General features: G+C 38.2%; 1 protein-coding gene across 2 annotated transcripts in view; it reads left to right on the top strand.

Annotated features, from left to right (window-relative positions):
* Positions 1-1,165: 1,165 nt before the first annotated feature.
* Gcc2 (GRIP and coiled-coil domain containing 2) overlaps positions 1,166-23,405 on the top strand; it is a 42,311-nt gene continuing 20,071 nt past the window's right edge. Inside the window, exons 1-13 of one of the 2 annotated variants that reach the window (XM_048352485.1) lie at positions 1,166-1,297; positions 1,646-1,702; positions 2,682-2,766; positions 3,969-4,036; positions 7,883-7,987; positions 9,805-12,267; positions 13,689-13,758; positions 15,794-15,894; positions 15,992-16,090; positions 20,044-20,163; positions 20,745-20,909; positions 21,190-21,294; positions 21,729-21,891. In XM_048352485.1, coding sequence (XP_048208442.1) covers positions 1,292-1,297; positions 1,646-1,702; positions 2,682-2,766; positions 3,969-4,036; positions 7,883-7,987; positions 9,805-12,267; positions 13,689-13,758; positions 15,794-15,894; positions 15,992-16,090; positions 20,044-20,163; positions 20,745-20,909; positions 21,190-21,294; positions 21,729-21,891 — 3,607 coding nt within the window. In that variant the 5' untranslated portion in view covers positions 1,166-1,291. Of the gene's footprint in view, positions 1,298-1,645; positions 1,703-2,681; positions 2,767-3,968; positions 4,037-7,882; positions 7,988-9,804; positions 12,268-13,688; positions 13,759-15,793; positions 15,895-15,991; positions 16,091-20,043; positions 20,164-20,744; positions 20,910-21,189; positions 21,295-21,728; positions 21,892-23,405 lie in introns of those variants that run through there. The other variant, XM_048352486.1, reaches the window with a different exon arrangement.

Genomic DNA, 23,405 nt, shown 5'->3' on the forward strand with positions numbered 1-23,405 from the left:
CGCCGCTTCTGGCCGTTTTTCTGTATATGTGGTGCTGGGAAATCGAACCTAGGGCCTCGTGTATACGAGGCAGGCACTCTTGCCACTAGGCCATATCCCCAGCCCAGAATGTTAGCTTTTGTAACTCCTAATGAATTAATGGATCTAAGCAATTATTATTGGATTCTCAATTGCCATTCACAGCATAACAGACGTTGTACATCTCCTGACAGACTCAGACCACTCACAAACGATTCTTCATATGCATGCAAACACAAACCAGAGTCTGGTCACGTCTTTTAATATAACTGGTAATTTATAGGAAAGACAGTGGGGGGGGGGGGGGAAGAGATGAAACTATGGAGATACAACCACCAAAACTCAGCTCCAAGAGAGTTCTACACGAGGAAGAAAAGGGCAGAAGTGTGTTGGCGGTTCTCTATGGCTTACAGGACACTTCCTGGCCACAACTAACCCCACAGACTTGCTACAGACTGTATTCTGTCCACATCCTTGTGTGATTCCAAACAAGTGAGTGGTACATTCAGGTGTCCTGAGTGAAGGTAAGTACATGGAAAATGGGGGTGGGAAGGTAAATGGCACAGCAAACCACCTTAGGAATGAGTGGGGCTCCCGCCTCCCTTCCCCAGTCTCTTCCCATCTTGTCTCTGCACCCTCCGCACAGGCCCCGGCCTGCTTCAGGGAAGGTCCCCATCCCCATCTGACCTTCACGCCCGAATTCCCAGCTACCCTGGAGGCTGGGATCTACAGATTGCGAGTTCGAAGCCAGCCCGGGCAGGGAAGTCTGTGAGGCGTGGCTCAAGCGGTAAAACGCCAGGCCTAAACAGAAAAGACTAAGCGACAAGGCCCAGGCCCCGAGTTCAATCCCAAGATGGCACTCGGTAATTCCTTCACTGATTAACGGGGCACCCAGCTCGGCCGGAGCACCTGCCTAGGGAGGCCCTCGGAAGCAGCGGTGGCTCTGCTCGGTACTCGGAGACGTGCGCCCGGAGCGGACCCCGCGGTCCGCGTAGCCGGGAAGAGCAAACCTCGCACCGACGCTGCCACGCCGCGCCACGCCCCCCGCCAGTGGGCGGAACCAGCGATGAGCCGGGTCAATCACGTACCAGGTACCGCCCCCACCCGGGCGCAGAGACGGAAGCGGAAGCGCTGCCGGCCCGTAACCATGGAGACGCGGGAGCGGACCGGGAGAGCGTGACCTTTGACCCGTGCTCGAGGCTACGTCAGAGACCGCCGCAGACGGAAGAGCTGCGGTGGCAGCTCCGGCCAAACCGCGGCGGGCTGCGGGACTATGGAGGTAACTAACGCGCGCGTCCCCGGCAGCCAGGCCCGGGCGGGTCATCTCTCCTCGGTGACTAGCCTTCCGCGCCACGAGTGGGGCCTGGGGGTGGGATTCGTGCGGGACGGGCATGGCGACCCCCCACCTCGCGCCCGAAGCCCCGCGCTGCCCGCCTCCCCCGTGCCCGAGGCGTCGCCGGTGGCCCGCGGCCACCTGTCGGCCCGGCCCCCGGGGGTCGCCTGCCCGCCCCAGCCCGCCGCCGCCGCCGCCGCCGGGGCTACCTGTCCGTGCCACGGCGGTAGCGGGGTTGACCTGGAAGAGTTGGCGCGCGTGGCGTGAGCCCTAGCTTTGATTTTTGTTTTGCAGGACCCGGCTCAAGATGGGGTGGCCTCACCCGCCACCCCCGGGACCGGGAAATCTAAGGTGAGGACAGTCTTGAGGCAGGCGTTTTCCCCCAAGACGAACAGAGTGATTGATGACCAGGTGAAGAGGGATGGATGGCCCCGTTGGGAAAGCGCTGAACTGGCCCTTCTTGAAGGATTCCGGTTTACATTTACAGTCGCCGTCCCATTTTCAGTTCTTCTTCATTCCTATTCCTCGATAGGGAAACCCTTTTTTGTTGACTTCCTGCTCTTTGTTAACTTCTGGCCAAGAGATCTTGCACTTTTTCAAACATGAGGGAAACGCCGTGTGATTTACGAAGCTTTGTGTAAGCGACTGGGAAAAGGTCAAGGGAACTGTTCTGTGGAGGTTCCAGTTCCTACCTTGCGATAAGTGAGGGTTTTTGTTGTTGTTGTTGTTGTTCCTTTTGCTTTGCACTGTGTTCAGCATCCAGTGATTCTGGAAGATGCTGGTTTGCTGCCGAGGTTTACTTAAGTTGCAGGCACTAAGTTGCCGAAGTACTCAGATTCGTCCTTTACACTTGGTGGTAACCATGGACGCTGCTCCAGCCCTGCCCAATCCTAGCTGCTCAAGAGACGGAAATCTGAGGATCATCATGAGGTCTATGAGACTCATTTCCAATTAATTACCAAAAAGTCAAAGGTGGAGCTGTGGCTCAAGTAGTAAAGTGCTAGCCTTGAGCAAAAGGAGTCTAGTAACAGCACCCAAGCCCAAAGTTCAAGCCCCAGTATCGGCAAAAAAATAATAATAATAATAATAAAAACAAATTACATGATCTTGTAAGAGGTTATGTACTGTTTCTGTTTTGTTTTGTGTGATAACTAATCACTGTTGAGTTAAAATTACATTTGCTAATTTTTTTTTAATTTGAAACAAATTTGTGTTTGAGTAGCTTAAATATTGGAGTAGTTTTATTTCTAGGTAGACATTATGGGGTTTTATTGTGGAATATTAGAAACATGAGTGAGTAACAAATTGGTAATATGACTCCATCTTTCAGCTGGAAACATTACCCAAAGAAGATCTCATCAAGTTTGCCAAGAAGCAAATGATGCTTTTACAGAAAGCTAAGTCAAGGTGTACAGGTACTGGGTTGAAAACATTATCTTGGGCAAAAAGTATATATTTTTTTAAGTAGCACTGTTTTAAAACTTGTTTTTATTTACTCCATGATGCCCCATCCAGCTTAGTGTAGTGAAATTTTGTCAGTTAACATTTTAACCATTTTATTCATTGTTTCACAGTCCCGTGTTTGTTTTTTGTTTGTTTGTTTGTTTGCTTTTCCTTTCTGTTGTTTTTTTTTCCTAAGACAAGATCTCACATGTAACCTATGCTGGCCATAAACTCACTTCTTCCTGTCTCATCCTTCTGAATGCTGGGGCTACAGGTGTTCACCACCACACTCAGCCTTTGTAATTACCTTTGAGTAATTAAAACAAATTCAGGAGGACTATTGTAAAAATTTACAAAGTAGCATTTTTTAACTTCACATAGATTGTCAGTTCTTGTGGGTTAACTTTGTTCTAGAGGAGTCAGTGTTTGAAACACAAATTTGTACGCCCAAAGACATAATTTCTTACATAAAATAATAAAAGATTCCCATTCTTGGAAATTTGAACTGTATATATCTGCTGAAATTATTTGATTCTCTCTTCAGTTTCTTTTTCTTTTTATTCCAGAAGAAAAAATTATGTCCATGTCCTTTATATAGTATAAGTTGGTGAATTCATGAGTTTCCAATAACTTTAAAATGTTGCTACAGGCATGGTTCAAGGGATAAATTGCTGAATGACAGAGATACACAGACAGACATTGGCTCCAGAGCTAGATGTGTGTTGATGAAATAACAGATTTCTAGATGGGTGTTGATGAAATATCCAGATTAACAGGTTTAATATGAGATTAGGTGCTGCATTAAGGTTATACAGTAAGAAGTATTTATACCTGAAATAATAGGAATTGCTTGAAAATTACAATGGTCAGTAAAATGCTGTTCTCCTAAAGAACGGATCAGAAAGTAGGAGAAAGAGGGAGTATATTTGGGATGAAACAAAATTGGCCATATGGTATTTGCTAAGACAGGGTAATGGAAACATAGATTAATTACACTATTTTGTCCACTTTTCTATTTTTTTGAAGTTTTCCATTAATAAAAAGGGAAAATATACTATTATGTGGGTGAAGTTAACATTTTTCAGTGTCTGCTTAAGAATATTCTAATTTGGATGTTTGGTAGGTTTTTTAGAATGTCCTAACAGTTGAACTGAAATATTTTTTGATTATTTAGAATTAGACAAAGAAATTGAAGAACTCAAGTCAAAACCTGCTGATAAAGGAACTGATGATATTACTAAGGTAATAAAAACAGTCATGGATATTGCTTTTTTATTTATTTAGAGAAAATATCTCATGGTAAATATAATGTCCTTTTGGGTTATCACCCTGGCAGAGGCATGTAGATCAGAACAGTGTAGGCTTTCTGTCCCTGTTCTACCACTACCTCTCTGGTTCACAGTGGAAACAATGAGGAAGAGGTGCTAATGATTTCAAAGGTCTCTTTGTATCTGGAATGAATTTTTTCTTTGTGTTCCTTCATAGTCCCTAAGGACTAAGGGCTATTATCCCTAGTGACCATGGTCATTGCTTTAGTCTCTGCCCTGCTTTTTCCTGTCCCCCTCAGGAAACATGGCTATGTTCTGAACTGCAATGATTTTAGCTAGATCTATATTCCTGGACAGGACTACTTGTCCCGGTCTGATAGAGCTTGAGCTGCCTGAGGGAAAATCATTACACACTTCATTTGTCCTCTCAAACTCAACCTCACCAAACCCCTTCTTCAAATTGAGTCAGCATCAGCACTGGTTTTCTTACCTTTTAACTTTAGAGATGTTTTCTCTTCCTATTTCCTTTATCCTCCATTTTCATCAGTCAATACAACCCTAGTATTGCTTCAGGATAGCTCTTCAGTGGGCCTTTTGCTCTGTATTTGCGTGGCTCTTTTCTATCTTCTGAAGCCTATCTTCTTTGTGCATTTGGTCTATGCAATTCTAAGGTTTATTGCAGTTCTGAAACTCAGTTTTGCAGAACACAATGAACTTGTGCTTTGCTTTCCTATGTTAGACCTGTTGGTTCTAAGTCACTTGTCTAGGTCACATGCCTACTTTTTAGTAGAGCACATTCTTTAATAGATCCCTGTGCATTGGAGATAAACTTTGAGGCTGTTCTTTATTTTAAAATGCTTTTATTCTATGCTTTTTAAAATATCTGGTTCAAGTTTTGTTTTCTTAAAGAGGTTTTTCTGCTAGTGTTATTTCATAGGGAAGTTCAGAGATAGGTGATCTCAGGCCTGGCTTGATCTCCCAGTGAATGTCACAGAGACACACTCTGGATGTGTTCTTGTGTCCTCATCCTGTTGCCTTGGGAGATTAGGGGTCTAGAATTTTAGTTTTTGTAGTGTGACACAGAGAGACCAAAGGAGGATACTCTTAGGGGAAGAGCACCAAGACGACATGCCTCTGTGCATCTGATAATATAAAATCATATTTATTATTGAATGAATTCCAGGAAATGGAAAAAAAAAGAGGCAAGTGAAGTGGAAATAGTGATATATCAATTGGAAACAGTGTATAGAGTCTGCCACAGAACTTGTAGATAGTACGTTTTTCATCCAGATTTCCATTTTGTCTAAGAAATATCCATGCTTTTCCATTTTCCACCCTTACATTGAAATTTCTCTTTAAGGCTTGAAGTGTTTAATTCCAAAGAGCTCTTTCTTGATATCTGAATATTCTTTTTCATTTGTCTTATTTAAGGATCCATAAAATCATGCTGTCTCGAAGTTTACTTCCATTTCTTTTCTCTCTGTTTCTTTCTAATTTCATCATTTTTAGTGTAATCTATGTGCCCAAGAGAAAAGCTGGGATCCTAAAAATACTGAATGGCTTGCTGTGAAGTTTGCACTCATTCAACCCCTAGTTTCACAAGTCCCATGTTTGTTCCTTTCCCTTGTATAAAATTCTAATACACCAAAAATAAGTAGCATTTAAAAATCAGTTTTAGTTATTAAGTTCATTGGAAGGATATCATGTTTGAAATGTTGTAGAGCGTTTCCCCTTAGCAGTCTCCTAAAGCTTCCCTGGATCACTGCACATCACCGTGGGCGCTAGAGAATATCCTGTTCTGTTACTCTAAGTCAGTTCACTTGTGGACCACACTGTGCTAAGCAATGGTTTTGCCCTGTTTTGTGCAGTACAATGCTGGAAGCTTTATTGTCCTGCATAAGTGTACTAAGAATTCTTCTAGTGGTGTGCAATTGCCATATCAAAAGTTACCGAAGGTGCAGCTTTAAAGTAATAATGCTAAGCCACTTTGTAAGTATTTAAAATAATCCTCTCTAGTACTAGGTATCCTCATACATTTACATTTTTCAGTCTGTAAATTGTAGAATTCCATGGGCTTCTTTTTGACCGACACCTGTTTTCTTATGGGCCAGAGGGCCTCTTAATGATTTGTAGAATTATTTTCCTACAGATTATTTTATACGGAAATACTCTTAGTTAATTCTTTCTCTAGTCTACTGTTTAAAAGATATTTTCTAAGAGTTTTAAGGTTGTGATTGTGACATCGAAGTCGTAGTCCATCTGGAGTTGATTTCTTCTTAATATGATGTGATACCTGATGTTTTCTTTAACCTTTTTTTCTAAATTAGCATATGTTAGTTACACAATAAGAGATTTAATTGTGACATTTCCACACATGAATACAATATATCCTGATTAACCTCAACCCTCTAATAATCTCCCCCTGTATACTCCTCCTCCTTAAAACAGTTTCTACAAGTCTCATTAGTTTTTTTGGTTCTTGCTTCTGTTTTACTTTTGGTGCCAGAGACCTGGAGCTTGAACTCTGTGCTGACCTCTGTCCCTGAGTTGTTTTTTTTGCCCAAAGCTAGTGCTCTACCACTTCAGCCATAGCTCCACTTTTGCCTTTTTTGGGGGGTATTTAATTGGAGATAAGAGTTTCATGGACTCTCCTGCCTAGGCTGGCTTTGATCTACAATCCTCATATCGCAGCCTCCTGAGTAGCTGGGGTTATAGGCATGAGGCACCCATGCCCCACAGCAGATAATTTTTAACCACTCATTTTTTCTCTTTTTTCCTTGTTTTTGATTCATTTTGTTTTTCTTTTCAGTTCTAGGGTTTGAGTTCAGGACCTGCCATTTGCTAAGCAGGTATTCTACTACTTGAGTCATGCCCTCAACCCTTTTTTGTTTTAGTTATTTTTCAGGTAGAGTCTCACTTTTTGCCTGAGCCATTCTGGAACTGTGATCTTCATATGTATACCTCCCAGGTCATTGGGATTGCAAATGTATATATATATATGTATACCACTATGCCATATGTTGATATGGGGTCTTACTACATTATTATGTTTCTAATTTTTTCTGAGTCAATAAAGCTGTATTTTTCTAGGAATTTTTCTTCATCTTACTTGATATTCTGAATTATTGAGAAATAAGTGCTCTTAATCTCTTAAACTTGTCGTGCTCTTGATCCCCTTTACTCTAGGGGTCTATTATATTAGCTTTAAAAAATAACTGACTTAATGTGTTATTGATATTTTTCTGTATATTAATTTCTCCCACTCAGAAGAAATCTTTTTGTGGGAGAAGGGAAATATAGGTCATTTCTTGCCTGTACTTTTGTCTATTCTCTATTTGGATTGTTGATCAATTCCTAATTTTGAACCTAACACATCTCCCTTAACAGTACCTGTTATCACTAATTTGTTGAGTTTTAGCTTTTTTGTTTTGTTTTTGTGTTTCAGTTTTGATGAGGCCTCATCACAAATGCTAGGCAAGCTCTCTACTACTGAGCTATATATTCCTGTAGCCCCTGCTGTCACCAATTTCTGGGCATGTCATTTCTGAAAAGTGATAGCTTCTCGTGCCTATATCCCTCTACAGGCCCTGTACCATACCTTTCTTTTTCTAATATAGTTTATCCTTCTCTTTCCAGAAGTATGCATTGAAATTTCTCCTGTCCTCATGTCTTTTCTCCTTTTCTCTTTGTTCTTAGGTTGATACCTTTTCAATTTTATTCTCACTTTAGCATGATTTGAAAACAGTGAGGAGATAATTATGCATTTAGTCAACCATTTTTTTGTAACCACACACAAATGCATCATCCTATTCTAAAACAGGCATTATCTGAACGTCTGGACGCTGTTCTTCTGGAAAAAGCAGAGACTGAGCAACAGTGTCTTTCTCTAAAGAAGGAAAATACTAAAATGAAGCAAGAAGTCCAGGTAAGACGACATTTAATTCTTTTTTATTACCTTAACACAGTGTAAAACCTTCCAAACAATTTAACCCAAGGCTGGCATGGTGGCACATGCCTGTAATACCAGCACTTGGGAGGCTTACGCAGGGCAAATAAGAGTTTGAGGCCAACCTGGGCTATAGAGCAATACACTTGTCTTGAAAGAAAAACAAAACAAAAACAAACAAAAAAATCCACCAGCGGCCCATACCTGAGTATCTAGCAATCCTAGGAACTCAGGAGGCTAAGATATAGATGATCATGGAGCAAGGCCAGTCCTGGTGGAAAAATTTTCTAGACTCCATCTCCAGTATAACCAGCAAAAAGTAAGACTAGAGAAACAGCTCAAATAGTAGAGTGCTACCTGAGCAAGCACAAGGCCCTATGTTCAAAGCCCAGTACTGTGAAACAAAGAAAAGCATCTAATCTGGTTTTACTCTTTTATGTAACAAAGAAGCAAAAATTAAGATTGTTTTAAGTACCATCATCCAATTACACAGAAGTAAATATTTACTTATTACATTGTTTAATCTTTTAGCTATAATGACATTCTTTTTAAAAAGCAAATTGATTTTCATACAGTGTGAACTACTGTTATCTTTTCTGTTCATTTCTAGTAGCATATTGCCTGTTAAGTCTAAGATAATTTTCTTTTCTCTTTTTTTTTTTTTTTTTTTTTTGCCAGTCCTGGGTTTGGACTCAGGGCCTGAGCACTGTCCCTGGCTTCTTTTGCTCAAGGCTAGCACTCTGCCACTTGAGCCACAGCGCCACTTCTGGCCGTTTTCTATATATGTGATGCTGGGGAATTAAACCCAGGGCTTCATGTATGGGAGGCAAGCACTCTTGCCACTAGGCCATATTCCCAGCCCAAGTCTAAGCTAATTTTCTCTAAAAAGTCTTCAATTAATTCCAGAGCTGTAAGTTGAAGATTTATGACTTACAACTTAATGAATTACTTTTTTTGGAGAGAAGTACTGGGAATTGAGCTTAGAGCCTAGCTCATGCTTGCTCAGCTGATACTCTACTCTATGAGCTAGTTTATTCCTCAGAATTGCTCTGCCATCCAGCCACACCTCTAGCCCTTTTTTAATCCTTATTATTTTTGTGATCGGTTTCACTTTGCGCCCATGTGCATGCATGGACCACTATCCCTCTAGTTTTAGGCTTCCCATTAGGATGACAGCCATATACCGCCATACACAGCTTCCTTTTCTTTTTTCTTTTTTTTTTTTTTTTTGGCCAGTCCTGGGCCTTGGACTCAGGGCCTGAGCACTGTCCCTGGCTTCTTCCCGCTCAAGGCTAGCACTCCGCCACTTGAGCCACAGCGCCGCTTCTGGCCGTTTTTCTGTATATGTGGTGCTGGGGAATCGAACCTAGGGCCTCGTGTATCCGAGGCAGGCACTCTTGCCACTAGGCTATCTCCCCAGCCCGACACAGCTTCCTTTTCTGAAACATTGTCTCCTGAACTTTTTTGCCCAGGCTGACCTGGAATCACTATCCTCCTGAAATTAAGCTCCTAAGTGGCTAGGATTACAGGTATGAGCAACTAGTGCCTGGCTAACTTATTCCCTTCCAACAAAAATTAAGTGCAGAAATTTTCCTAGTTAATTATTGCTAAGTAGCATGTTTAGTATTGCCAGCATGTAGTACCTTAAGATAGGAAAATCCTAACAAAAATCCTTACAATATTTCACTATTATATTTCTCTCGGTGCATTTATTTCTTTCCTGTCTAGTCTATAGCTGATATATTTCCTGAGGACAGAGGTTTCTTATGTCTTAATTGTTCTTATTTTTGTTACAGAATTCTGTAACTAAGATGGAAGATGTGCATAAGGAGTTTGAACAATCACAGAGAAAGTATGTGAAAGAAATTGAAAATTTGAAAAATGAGTTGTTAGCAGTACAATCCAAGCATAAAGAAGATGAAGCTACTTTACAAAAAGAACTGGAAGAAGCAATGAGTAGACAGTTAGAACTTTCAGAACAACTTAAATTTCAGAGAGACTCTGAACATAATGTTGAAAGCCTACAAGAACAAATTCAGAAAATTAGGCCAGCTTTTGAGGAGCAAATTTTGAATCTACAAAAGCAATTGGAAGCTAGCACTGAAGAAAAGAAGCAAGCGATTACTCACCTTGAAAATATTATTGAGACAAACTCTCAGCATTACCAAAAAGATATTAATAGCTTACAAGAAGAGCTTTTGCAGTTGAAAGTTACACATCAAGAAGAAGTAAAAGGATTGCTATGCCAGATTGAAGCATCAGCTAAAGAACATGAGTCAGAAATAAACAAGCTAAACCTGCAAAAGGAGAACTTAATACAACAATGTGAGGCAAGTAAGAACATTCAGGAGAAATATGAGTGTGAATTAGAACATTTAAGGAAAGGCACTTCAGATGTAAACCAAGAAAGTCAGATTTGTCCTGTGCTCTTACAAGAAGGTACTTTTGTAGAAGAAGTAGCAAATGAAAAAGTTAAACTCTTAGAAGATTCCTTAAAAGAACTGGAATCTCAACATAGTATTTTAAAAGATGAAGTAACTTATATGAATAATCTTAAATTAAAACTTGAAATGGATGCCCAACATATAAAGGATGAGTTTTTTCATGAGCGAGAAGACTTGGAATTTAAAATTAATGAACTATTACTAGCTAAAGAAGAACAAGGCTGTGTAATAGAAAAATTAAAATATGAACTAGAAGATTTAAATAAACAGTTTGGCCATGCCATAGATCAACATAATAGAGAAGTCGAGAATCTTAAGGAACACCACCAAAAAGAAATATCAGAACTAAATGAGACCCTTTTGTCAGGCTCAGAAAAAGAAAAATTAACATTAATGTTTGAAATACAGGGTCTTAAGGAACAGTGTGAAAACCTACAACAAGAAAAGCAAGAAGCAATCTTAAATTATGAGAGTTTGCGAGAGATTATGGAAATTTTACAAACAGAACTGGGAGAATCTGCTGGAAAAATCAGTCAAGAATTTGAATCAATGAAGCAGCAGCAAGCATCTGATGTTCATGAACTTCAGCAGAAGCTGAGAACTGCTTTTAATGAAAAAGATGCTCTTCTTGAAACTGTGAATCATCTCCAGAAGGAAAATGAAAAGTTATTATCTCAACAGGAGTTAGTGCCAGAACTTGAAAATACCATAAAGAGCCTTCAGGAAAAGAATGAAGAGAACATAATTACTCTCAGTCAAAGAGATGCTGTGTTAAAAGAATTAGAAGTAAAGATAAGCTCTCTTAGTGAAGAAAAAGATGGTTTCATGAGTAAAATTAAAAATTCCCATGAAGAAATAGATAATCTCCATAAGAAATGTGAGCAAGAGCACAGATGGGCTATAGAACTTCAGGAGAAAGTGGAGCAATCTTCCAAGTACCAGAGTGAACTAGAGCAGAGGGTAAATGAATTAACAGAAAGACTAGATGAGACTTTAAAGCAGAAGAGTCAAAATGATCAGGAACTAGAGCAACTTATGGTTCACATGAAAACTGTCTCTGAAGATCAGGGAGCATTGTCATCTGAAATAAAATCTCTCTATGAGGAAAACAGTAGGCTAAATTCTGAAAAGAACCAGTTGAGTAGGGATTTGGAAACTCTTCTGTCTCAAAAAGAAGGGGATCTTGTACTTAAAGAACATATTTCTGAATTGGAAAATAAACTTCATTTAGTGATTGAAGAGCGAGATAGTTTAAATAAGGTGTTTCAAAAGGAGCAGGCTCAGAAGTCATTTATCAAATCTCAGCTATTTGGGTTTCTGAAACAGTTGGAGCCAACAGTTTCAGAAGAAAATGAAGATGTTGGAAATGTCCTACAAGCTCTAAGTAAATCTCTAACAAAACTAAAGGAAGAAAAACACCATTTGAGTTTTCAATGTGATGAAAGGATATTAGAATTTGAAGAAAAAATTAAGTGCCTTCAAGAAGAGAATGTAAATCAGTGTGAAGAACTTAGGTCTATGAATAGAGACTATGAACAGGAAAAAGCTCTCTTGAGTGAAAAATTACAAGAAACAGTATCAGAAAAAGAAGCCCTGAAACTTAAGCTTCTAGAAATGAAGAACACTAATGAAAAAACAGGCCTTGAAAATCAGAATCTTTTAATTCAAATTGAAGAACTAACTCAAATGTTACATAGCAAAAATGAAACCAGTAATGAAAAATCTTTCACAACAGAATATGAGGACCTAAGGCCATTACTAGAACAAAAAGAATCTGAATTGCAAGATGTGAGAGCAGAGTTGGCATCATTAAAGGTATTATTTTGGATTTCAGTTGGATTTAATTTAATTTTGATTCATATAGTTTGGCTATATACTCTAGAAATATATTAACATTTTGCACCTTAAAATAACTTAACAGTTAAGCTCTTGCAGCAAGTTTCTGACAAATGTTAAAATTATTGTTGTGTATCTTGTGTTAATTACTTTGGTCCTTTTGTGGTATACATCATTTACATTAAAACCTTGAATTTAAATAAGATTAGAGATTTAAACATTTTGGCCAAAATTTTATAATTAATCACTACCAAAATGACAATTAATGAATTACTTTGAACTTCATTTTTCTGTGATATGTATTATCTGGATTTGAACTTAGGGCATGATGCTTGGTAAACAGTGATCTTCAACTTGAGCCATGCCTCCAGTCCTCTTCCTTTTTTTGTCAATGCCAGGCCTTGAACTCAAGGTCTCTCACTTGTTCTTTTTTCTTGCTTGACTGGTATTCTACTGCTTGAGTCATGACTGCAGTCTGCCTTTTGCTTTTATTTTGGAGACAGTCTCAAGGACTACACTAGTCTGGCTTCAAGCTGTCATCCTCAAGATCTCAGCTCGCTTCCTAAGTAACTAGGATTGCAAGCATGAATGACTAATACCTGGCTTAGTTATTTTTCTGATATGGTACTATATTGGCCTCAGACTGTCATCCTCCTGCTTATGCATTCTGTATAGCTGGCAGTTACAGGCATAATAGTGTACATGGTGTACATTACTGTGGCAGGCCTATTTATTTGTTGAGACAGCAAATCATGGATCCTTACTCTACTTACCAAATAGCTGGGATTATTGGTAGAAAGCCTCGATGCTTGGCTTTGTTGTATCTTAAAGAACATTTGAGTGAGAAACTGCTTTAGTAGTATTTTACCTTTGGTACAGTTTTAAGGTTTTCTTAAAAATGATGTTGTAAAACTATGACAATTGTAATCATTCCCTTATTACACGTCATTGACATCTATCATGTTGCTCATCTTGCCCTTTGGTACTTTTTTTGTTGTTGTTGGCCAGTGGGGCTTGAACTCAGGCTTGGGCACTATCCCTGAGTTTCCTTTGCTCAAGGCTAGCACTGTACCACTTGAGCCACAGTGTCACTTCTGGCTTTTTCTGTTCATGTTTTACTGAGGAATTGAACCGAGAGCTTCATGCAAGATAGGCAAGCACTCTACCACTAAGCCACATTCACAGCCCTGGTACTGTTTTGTTTTTGTTTTTTTAAATAAATACATGATAATGTTGGTGCTACCTAGTCTATCAATAGAAGGAAGACAAAGAAACTAGTTCTTATATGATTTCTCCTTGGTAACAATTTTCTCATCTTATAGTGATGGCCAGTTCTTTGCAAAGACTGATAATGAATTCTGTTTTTTTGTTTTTATTTTATTTCCCCCTACAAAATCTAGGATTCCTTAGAAAAATCACATGTAAAAAATGATCAACTCTCTTCAGTAAAAGAGCTGGAAGAAAAAATAGGTAATTATGGCTTTACAGGTGTTGTCGGCTTAAACTTGTTAATAATAGAATAAATTGGGAAATACAGTAGCCAGTTAACACATTTTTAAAGACAAATACCTCTTTTATTTTCCTGTCATTCCTATTCCCCTTAAGCACTAGTATGTATGACTCCATTTTTTTTAAATGCTTCTGTTATTATTTTGGATATTTCATCTATTTAACAAACATCATTTTAGTGCTCAACTGTTCTAGACACAGGTAGTAGAAAAGTATATGAGGTAGAGAAGCTCACTGCTTAGAGGCTGGCATGTAGATAGCGTATAGTGCATAGGACATTGCCTGCTTTGATTGAAGAAGACCATCACAGAGCAAGTTATTCAGTTGGGTTTCACATAAGGAATGTGATACAGAAGAAAGGTAACAAGAAGGAACAGTGTGTGTCTAACATTTATAACCTCAAGCATAGGAGGAAGTTCTCAAGAGGTGCAGAAAAGTTGAGACTTCACACTCTGTTCCTTGCAGCAACTTTATAGGGTAGGCATTTATCCCAGTTAAAGTTGAAGAAATGGCTGGGCACTGGTGGCTCATGCCTATAATCCTAGCTACTCAGAAGTCTGAAATCTGAGGATCACGGTTCAAAGCCATCCCGGGTAGGAAAGTCCATGAGACTCTTATTTCCAGTTAACTATTAGAAAACTGGAAGTGGAGCTGTGGGTCAGGTGGTAGAGTGCTAACCTTGAGCAAAACAGCTCAGGGACCAGTGCCCAAGCCCTGAGTTCAAGCCCCATGACAGATGTGGAAAAAAAGAAGTTAAAGAAATGGAGAATTAGGGCTGGGAATATGGCCTAGTGGCAAGAGTGCTTGCCTCGTATACATGAGGCCCTGGGTTCAATTCCTCAGCACCACATATACAGAAAATGGCCAGAAGTGGCACTGTGGCTCAAGTGGCAGAGTGCTAGCCTTGAGCGGGAAGAAGCCAGGGACAGTGCTCAGGCCCTGAGTCCAAGCCCAGGACTGGCCAAAAAAAAAAAAAGAAAAGTAAGAGCATGTTTGGGATAGATATTTGACCTATCCTACGGTGCTCTCCCTTTTTGTTCTTCAGCTGCTTCCACCATTTGTTGTTAACCTTCATTTCTTGGTGTTATTTTTTCTTATTTATAATCTGTAGGAGAAAAATCCACCAAGAAGGGGAAATAACTATTCTGATGCTTGAGTAAATGAGAAGGCATTTAGTGAAATGGAGAATTGAGGGCAGGTAGCCTTTGCTACACACAGTTTACTGTGGCACAAGGAATATACATACACATTATAGACAGAGACAGAAATTCAGATCCTAACTCCAGAAAATAACATGAAGTTAAGTCATCCACTCTGGAGTTTGAATACAGATAACAAAAGAGATTAAGGGGAAAAATAAATATTGGATCAGTCAAACAACATTACAGTTGTAAATATCAGATCCATCAACCTAGAGAAGTATACATAAGTGGCTGGGAATATGGCCTAGTGGCAAGAGTGCTTGCCTCATATACATGAAGCCCTGGGTTCAGTTCCTCAGTACCACATATATAGAAAAAGCCACAAGTGGCGCTGTAGCTCAAAGTGGTAGAGTGTTAGCCTTGAGCAAAAAAAAATGAAGCCAGGGACAGTGCTCAGGCCCTGAGTTCAAGCTCCAGAACTGGCAAAAAAAAAACCCAGAAGTGTACATAAGTATTCACCTCCAGTATTCTCTCTACTTGATCCTAACTTAGAAACTACCACCTAAAATCCTAACATACCTGAATTTTTAGAAAAACATTTAAAAAACCTGAACAACTCCAATTTCTAGTCATGTTTAAAATGACTTAAGAAAATGGAAAAGTTTGACATTAATTGCCTCAATAAGATTATGAGTATTTAAGCCTTCACTTAAAAAGATAGTGTTTTTGCTACTTAGCTTAACTTCATCCTGTACATTTTGTGTTCCTTAAATAAAAAATGTCTAGCATTAAAAATAAGTAACTTGAATGTTTTTCTTTTGGGTATCAAATAGTCCTTTCATTTCTGTTTTTAGGAAATCTGGAAAAAGAGTCCAAAGAGAAGGAGGAAAAAATAAGTAAGCTAAAACTAGTTGCTATGAAAGCAAAGAAAGAGCTTGATTCTAGCAGAAAAGAGGTAAGCTGACCTAAGAACATGAGAGTTAGGGATCTTAGATTTTAGACAATCCAGGTTTTTCTGTTTATGAAAAACTTTACTGTGTTTTAAAAAATAGGCCCAGACACTAAAGGAGGAAATTGAATCTGTACGTTCAGAGAAGGATCAGTTATCTGCTTCCATGAGAGATCTCATTCAAGGGGCAGAAAGCTACAAGGTAAGTGTTTGGCTAATTATAAATTGTAGTCATAACTAATAAATGTAAGAGAATGTATATTCTTGTTCATAAAACAATTACCTTGGTTTTGTTAGTGAATCTTTTTGCCCTAGGGTTTTTTGTTTGTTTCTTTCATTTTAGCCACAATTCTGGGGCTTGAACTGAAGGCTTAGGCTCTATCCCTGAACTTTTTTTGAACTCTGTTTTTTTTGGTGGTTAATTGGAGATAGAGTCTCATGGACTTTCCTGCCCAGGCTGGCTTCAAACCACCATCCTCACCATCTCAGCCTCCTGAGCAGCTATGATTACGAGACTAAGCCACCCACACCTGGCATTTTTTCCTAGTTTTTATACAGTGTACTTCTAGGTTTTATAGTGTAGTGTAATCTTGATTCTAAGATTTTGTTTTATTTGTTTTGTTTTTGTTGCCAGTCCTGGGGCATGGACTCAGGGCCCGAGCACTGTCCCTGGCTTCTTTATGCTCAAGGCTAGCACTCTACCTCTTGAGCCACAGCACCACTTCTGGCTTTTTTCTATATATGTGGTGCTGAGGAATCGAACCCAGGGCTTCATGTATACAAGGTGAGCACTTTTGCCACTAGGCCATATTCCCAGCCCCATGATTCCAAGATTTTAAAGTGGTTAACCTTTAAAGAATTTTTTTAAATTCTGTTTAGGAACTTTCTAACAAAATTCAGAAATAAAAAGGGGATTGGGTGCTGGTGGCTCACACCTGTAATCCTAGCTTCTTAGGAGGCTAAGATCCGAGGATCACAGTTAAAAGCCAGCCAGGCAGGAAAGTCCATGAGACTCCTATCACCAATTAAGCACCAGAAAGTCTTCATTGGAGTTGTGGCTTAAGTAGTAGAGCACGAGCCTTGAGCACAGAGGCTCAGGATCTGCACCTAGGCCCTGAATACAAGCCGAAGAGGATTGGCACAAAAAGAATAAAAGAAAGATGGCTGTTACTAGTTTTACAATGAAGTATTTTTTTTCTGGCCAAGTGAATAAACCTGAAGTAAAAGACATCTAACAGGAAAGTGGAAGGAAGCATTGTTACTTGGAGGTAATGAGCTTGTCTAATAACATGAGACTCTTTCTGTAACATTTTTAAAAATACAGGCCAACAGAATCATCATATGCAAGATAAATGTCATTAATTTGTTCATTAAGCAAATATTTATACAACTGAACTAAATTCTGAGTTCTCAGATAGACAGTGATCAACCAAATAGGCCCTTGCCAACCAAACAGGATTAAGTTCCTATCCACTTAAGACTTAAATTCCAACAGGCAAACAACCAAAAGGGAAAGATACATATTATATAGGAAAGTAGGGGGAGTAGATAGAGTTACAAAGCAGAAACGGATGGAACTTGACATAAAAAAATACAACTTTGGGAAGAAATTTAATGAACAGTTTGGACCCTTAATGAAGAAAACTTCAAAATTCATATAGGATGACTATTACTTGAAATATTAGATCTCAAGTTAACTTACAAATTCTAAAAGAGAAAAAATTCATTAAAAATCTCAGAAGCCAGGTACCATTGGCTCATGGCTATAATCCTACTCTGGAGGCTTAGATCTAAGGATTGAAGTTTGAAGTCAGCCTGAACAGAAAAATGTAAGACCTTTTTCTCCAGCTAGCTAGCATGAAACCTGAAGTAAAAGTGTGGCTTAACTGGCACTGACTATATTATTAAAAAAAAAAAAAAAAAGGCCTAGTAAAGGCATGAATTTAAATCCTAGTCCCTGTATAAACACACAAAACAAAATTCGAGTTCCTTTTTTCCTTTTTGGTGAAATCAAAAGAGATAGAGACTTCTACACCATAGCCACATATTTAGCAACACGTGCCACGCTTTCTTCTAAGTATTTTATGTATTTTAACACATGCAATTCTCAAAACAACCAAAATGAGTATAATTGGCATCACCAGTTTACAAGTGAGGTATCTGACTCAAGGTTATTTAAAAATTCTTAATTGACTTCAAGATCACTAATAGAGGCTAGGACTTTACCAGTGTTGCAGATCAATTGTTTAACCAACAAGCTATATTACTCAAGGAAGGTCTGAAAACAAAAGTCACTGGAAAAGTAATTTAACCAATGTCACAGCAATACTCACAAGACAATGTGTTGGAAATGAACTGTACAACCTGAGGTTGGAGCTGGAAGGGAGGGAAATGAGGGACAAATGAGGGAAGGGGGTAACAAGTTTGACAAGAGATGTTTTCACTACCTTATATATGTAACTGTAACCCCTCTGTACACCACCCAACAATAAAATTAAATTTAAATAATTAAACAAAAAAATATAAAATCTCATTGAAATAAAAAAAGAGAAAGAAAGCCCAGGGACAGCACCAAGGCCCTGAATTCAAGTCCCAGGACTGGTATAGAAAAAACTAATATGTACAAATATATACCAATCTAAAAGTAAAATAAGATTACCAATTGTTTTGTCCTGATGAGCTAAGGAAAGAATCAAATTATCTTCTGTGTTTGTATATGCATGTGCATGTCAGATGCGTTTGTGTGAGTAAAAAGAAAAAACAAAACTATAAATACTCTAAAAAAAACAATAAAAATCATGACTACGTATTTTTAAAAAACTATATGAGAAAAATCTTAACACTGAACAAACTAAAATCTGGATAGAATTTTGTGAGAAAAAAATTGTTAATGTAGAATAAGACCTTATTTACATAGGTTTGCATACAAAAACTAATAATGTATTCTGTAAATGAAAGAAAAAATACTTCAAAATAGTTGGTCATTTATTGAATTTTTTACAAAAAAACTTTTTGAATTTCAAAGCAATTTAAGAAATTACAAAGAGAGATTAAACTATATAAAGTTAGGATGTGTAGACATATATAGCCAGGCACTGTGGCTCATGCCTATAATCCTAACTGCTTAGGAGTGATAGAAAAGTCTGTGAGATTTATCTCCAATTAACCGCCAAAAAGCTGGAGGTGGTGCTGTAGCCCAAGTGATAAGAGTCCTAGCCTTGAGCAAAAAAGCTGAGGGAGAGTGCTCAGGCCCAGTACTGTTCAAGCACCAGTACTGGCACCAAAAAAAAAAAAAAGAAAGAAAGAAAAGATGTGGAGATACATTCAGCTTCTAGTGTAAACTGATTCATGAATAAGCTCTTATGTAAATGTTAAATAACTATTTTGTCATTGATGTTTTGTTAATGTTAGAATTTTAACTCAGGGCCTTGTGCTTGCCAGGCACTCTACCATTTGAGTCATACTCCCAGCCAAAAAAAAAGAAAAAAAAAAAAAAGAGCAGTTGCACGTTTTACCCAGACTATACTGGGTATCTACTGTGATCTTCCTATTTGCACTTCCAATAACAAGCACATGCCACTGTTCTCAGCTTTTTTTGGTTGAGATGAGGTCTCATGAACTTTTTTGCCTGAGCTAGTTTCAAACTGATCCTCCTGATCTCTACCTCCAAAGTAGCTCAGATTGCAGACATGTACCACCACACCCACTGATTCAAGAAGTGTTTTAAAAGATGGATTCGTAAAATCTTTTTATAAAGTAATATTAATCCTTTGTCATATAAATTTATATTTTTATTGCCATATTTTCTTATTAAATACTCTAAGCATCCCAAATGAACTCAGTAAGTCTCATATGAAGATATCTTGATAATATAGTCTAACCTAGGGGCTGGGAATATGGCCTAGTGGCAAGAGTGCCTGCCTCATATACATGAGGCCCTGGGTTCGATTCCCCAGCACCACATATACAGAAAATGGCCAGAAGTGGTGCTGTGGCTCAAGTGGCAGAGTGCTGACCTTGAGCAAAAAGAAGCCAGGGACAGTGCTCAGGCCCAGAGTCCAAGCCCCAGAACTGGCCAAAAAATATGTATATATATAGTCTAACCTACTGATTGCATAATAACCTAGTGTTCAATTCTTCTATCTTTCTTTGAAGAATCTTTTACTAGAATATGATAAGCAGTCAGAGAAGCTGGATATGGAAAAAGAACGTGCTAGCAATTTTGAGCATCATGTAGAAGACCTTACCAAACAGTTAAGAAATTCAGCCTTCCAGGTAATTTTAAATTGATTCAGACATGAAAATTGTGATAAATTTTAATCTCAATCTATATCATTCATAGGTAATTTGAATATAATCAGATGTAGAATATCTTTCTCCTTTTTTTCTTCTGTATTATAAGGATATTGACAAAATAGCTAAATAACTATCCTATCAACAGTGGTAGCTCGAAAAACTTATTCTTCCTTTAACATTGTCATTCCGTGGAGTTGGTTTGAAATCTTAAGGGTTTTGTTTGTTTTGCCAGTTCTGGGGCTTGAACTCTAGGCCTGGGCATTGTTCCTGAGCTCCTTTTGCTCAAGAGTAGCATTCTACCACTTGAGCCACAGTGGCACTTCTGGCTTTTTCTGAGTCATTTATTGGAGATAAAGAGTCTAATGGACTTTCCTGTCCAGGCTGACTTTGAACCCAATCCGTAGATCTCAGCCTCTGAATCGCTAGGATTACAGGCATGAGCCACCGGCGCCCAGCCAAAATCTTAAGTTTTTATACTATGCCAATATTCTCATTAAACAGTTAGTCTTTCCTTGCATATTTTCCACATATTTATAGTAACAAATCATTCATCATTTCAGTGTGAAAAATTGAGTTCAGATAATGAAGATCTCCAGGCCCGTATTGAGACACTACAGTCTAATGCCAAGTTATTAGAAGTACAGATTTTAGAACTCCAGAGAACTAAAGCAATGGTAGATAAAGAATTGGAAACTGAAAAACTTCACAAAGAGCAGAAGATTAAGGTAAAAAATAAAAACCCTGTTGATTTACATATATATGATGTAAAGATATTTTTATCAGACTATTATTGAATGGAGAAAAGATTAGTAAAGGAATGAACACTGAGAACAGAAGAATTCATTCATTCCTTAATCTACGCCAATCTAAAATTTAGGATACAGACTGACTTTGAATGTATACTGTTGAAAGATTACCAAACTTTTTTTGTGTGTCAGATTTAAAGCCCTTAACAAATACCATTTTTTAAAATGTTGGTTGAATTGGTTTTACTTTTAATTTTAGGAACATACCAATACTATAAAGGAGCTTGAAGAACTTCAGCTACAATTTCAGAAGGAAAAGAGACAACTTCAGAAAACCATGCAAGAATTAGAGCTGGTTAAAAAGGTAATATAAGTCACCACATTCAAAATTTAGTCATTATTCATGATACTAAGCACATAAAAAAGGAATAATTTGAAATATTCTTATGATACTAAAATAGTCTTTTCAGCTTATTAATTGAAATTTTAACTCCTAAGTACTTATCTTTTTAGAAGAATCTTGGTTCATGAATTGTTAGATTTTGATTTGATAGTTCATCTTCTGTATGTAATTATTGAATGACAAGTGGAGATCTAGCTAATGTTAAAGTTTGAAATTTGTATTAGGCTTAAACCTTTGACCAACTTTTCTCTACATTTCCAAAGATTAGGATAAAAATAAATATACCGTAAGGGCTGCTTAAATGTTAATATTTCATAAATGTAAGATCCACATAAAACTAGAACATTACAAATGACACTAACCTAGTAACGTATAATCTTCTATAAAATGTGCAGGATGCTCAACAAACTACACTCATGAATATGGAAATAGCAGATTATGAACGTTTGGTGAAAGAACTAAATCAAAAATTAACAAATAAAAACAGCCAAATAGAGGATTTGGAACAAGAAATAAAAATTCAGAAACAAAAACAGGAAACTTTACAAGAAGAAATGAGTAAGTAAAAACAAATCCACTTTACCTTCTAATTATTTCATCATAGTAGGTTGAGAGGGCAGCATTAGTTTATTGCACAGTTCCCTTACCATGTGTTTCTTAACACAGTGCTAAACATGAGGACCAAAAGGATAACCATTTGCCACAAATAATAATCCACATTGGTGCTTGCTTGCCTGATGGGCTTCCTTTTTTAAAAATTTCTTAAGTACTTGTTATATGATCAGTACAAAGACAAAACCAAGAAACTTTACAAGGTCTTTCGCCATAATTTGCTGATTGGCAAAATGTAAATATAAGTGAAGCATTTAAAGATTTATTTTTATTTATTTATTTTTTGCCAGTCTTGGGGCTTGAACTCAAGGCCTGAGCGCTATCCGTGGCTTCCTTTTTGCTCAAGGCTAGTACTGTGCTACTTGAGCCATAGCGCCACTTCTGGCCTCATATATGTGGTAATGAGGAATCAAACCCAGGGGCTTCATGTATACGAGGCAAGCACTCTTGCCACTAGGCCATATTCCCAGCCCATTTAAAGATTTTTCTAAACCAGGTGCCGGGGCTCAACACACCTGAGGTGACATCTGTAGAGACAGAGCCAAAAGATCCTAATGGCAGGCAAGTCCAGGCATAGTGGAGAGATGCCTTTTCAACTAATAACATAGCATGGTGGTACATGCCTACCATTCCAGTTATGTAGTAAGCCAAGATCTAAAGGATTTCAGTTCCTGCTAACCCAGTCAGAAAAGTTCAAGAGACCCCTTTTCAACCAATTTCTGACCATGATGATATATACTTGACATCATAGCCACATTGGAGACTGAGGCAAAAAAGTCTGAGAGATTCTATCCCAACAGAAAAAGCTGGGTATGGTATTATATGCCTGTCATCCCAGCTATCACAGGAAGCCTAAAATAAGTATATTATAATCCAGGCACTCACCCAGCAGGAAGCAAGACCCTATCTCAAAAATAACCAGTGCCAAAAGGGCTAGAGGCATGGTTCAGTGGTAGAACAGCAGTCTTACAAGTCCCTGAGTTTAAACTCCATTACCACTGAAAGAAAAAAGATTTCAACTTTGTCCATAAACGATCTCCAGTATTAGCATTGAAAGGTATTAATTTAGTCTACTCCTTCAGCTGTATCTCACAAATCAATATGTGACATTAATTTAGTTCAAAATATTTAATTTCTTTGTGATTCATTCTTAGATGCATGGGTTACTTACAAGCATGTTGTTTAATTTCTAACTATTAACAGATTTTTTTATCAAATACCTTTCTATTAGTGATTTCTAATATCCTTTACAGTTAGTATGTGCTCATGATTTCAGGCCTTTTAGGTCTGTAAGCTAGCAAATGACTTCCCTTAGATACTGTTCTTTGTGCACTTGAAATCAGTGTATGACTGTGGATTAGTTGTTGGATAGAATGCTCTCTGTCATGTCAGTTACATGATGTCTGGTAGGGGAGTTCTGAACTTTTCCTATCAAGTTCTACAAGAAGTGTGTTGAAATC

The sequence above is a fragment of the Perognathus longimembris genome, chromosome 8 (assembly GCF_023159225.1).
Source record: "Perognathus longimembris pacificus isolate PPM17 chromosome 8, ASM2315922v1, whole genome shotgun sequence".
Lineage (NCBI taxonomy): Eukaryota > Metazoa > Chordata > Mammalia > Rodentia > Heteromyidae > Perognathus > Perognathus longimembris.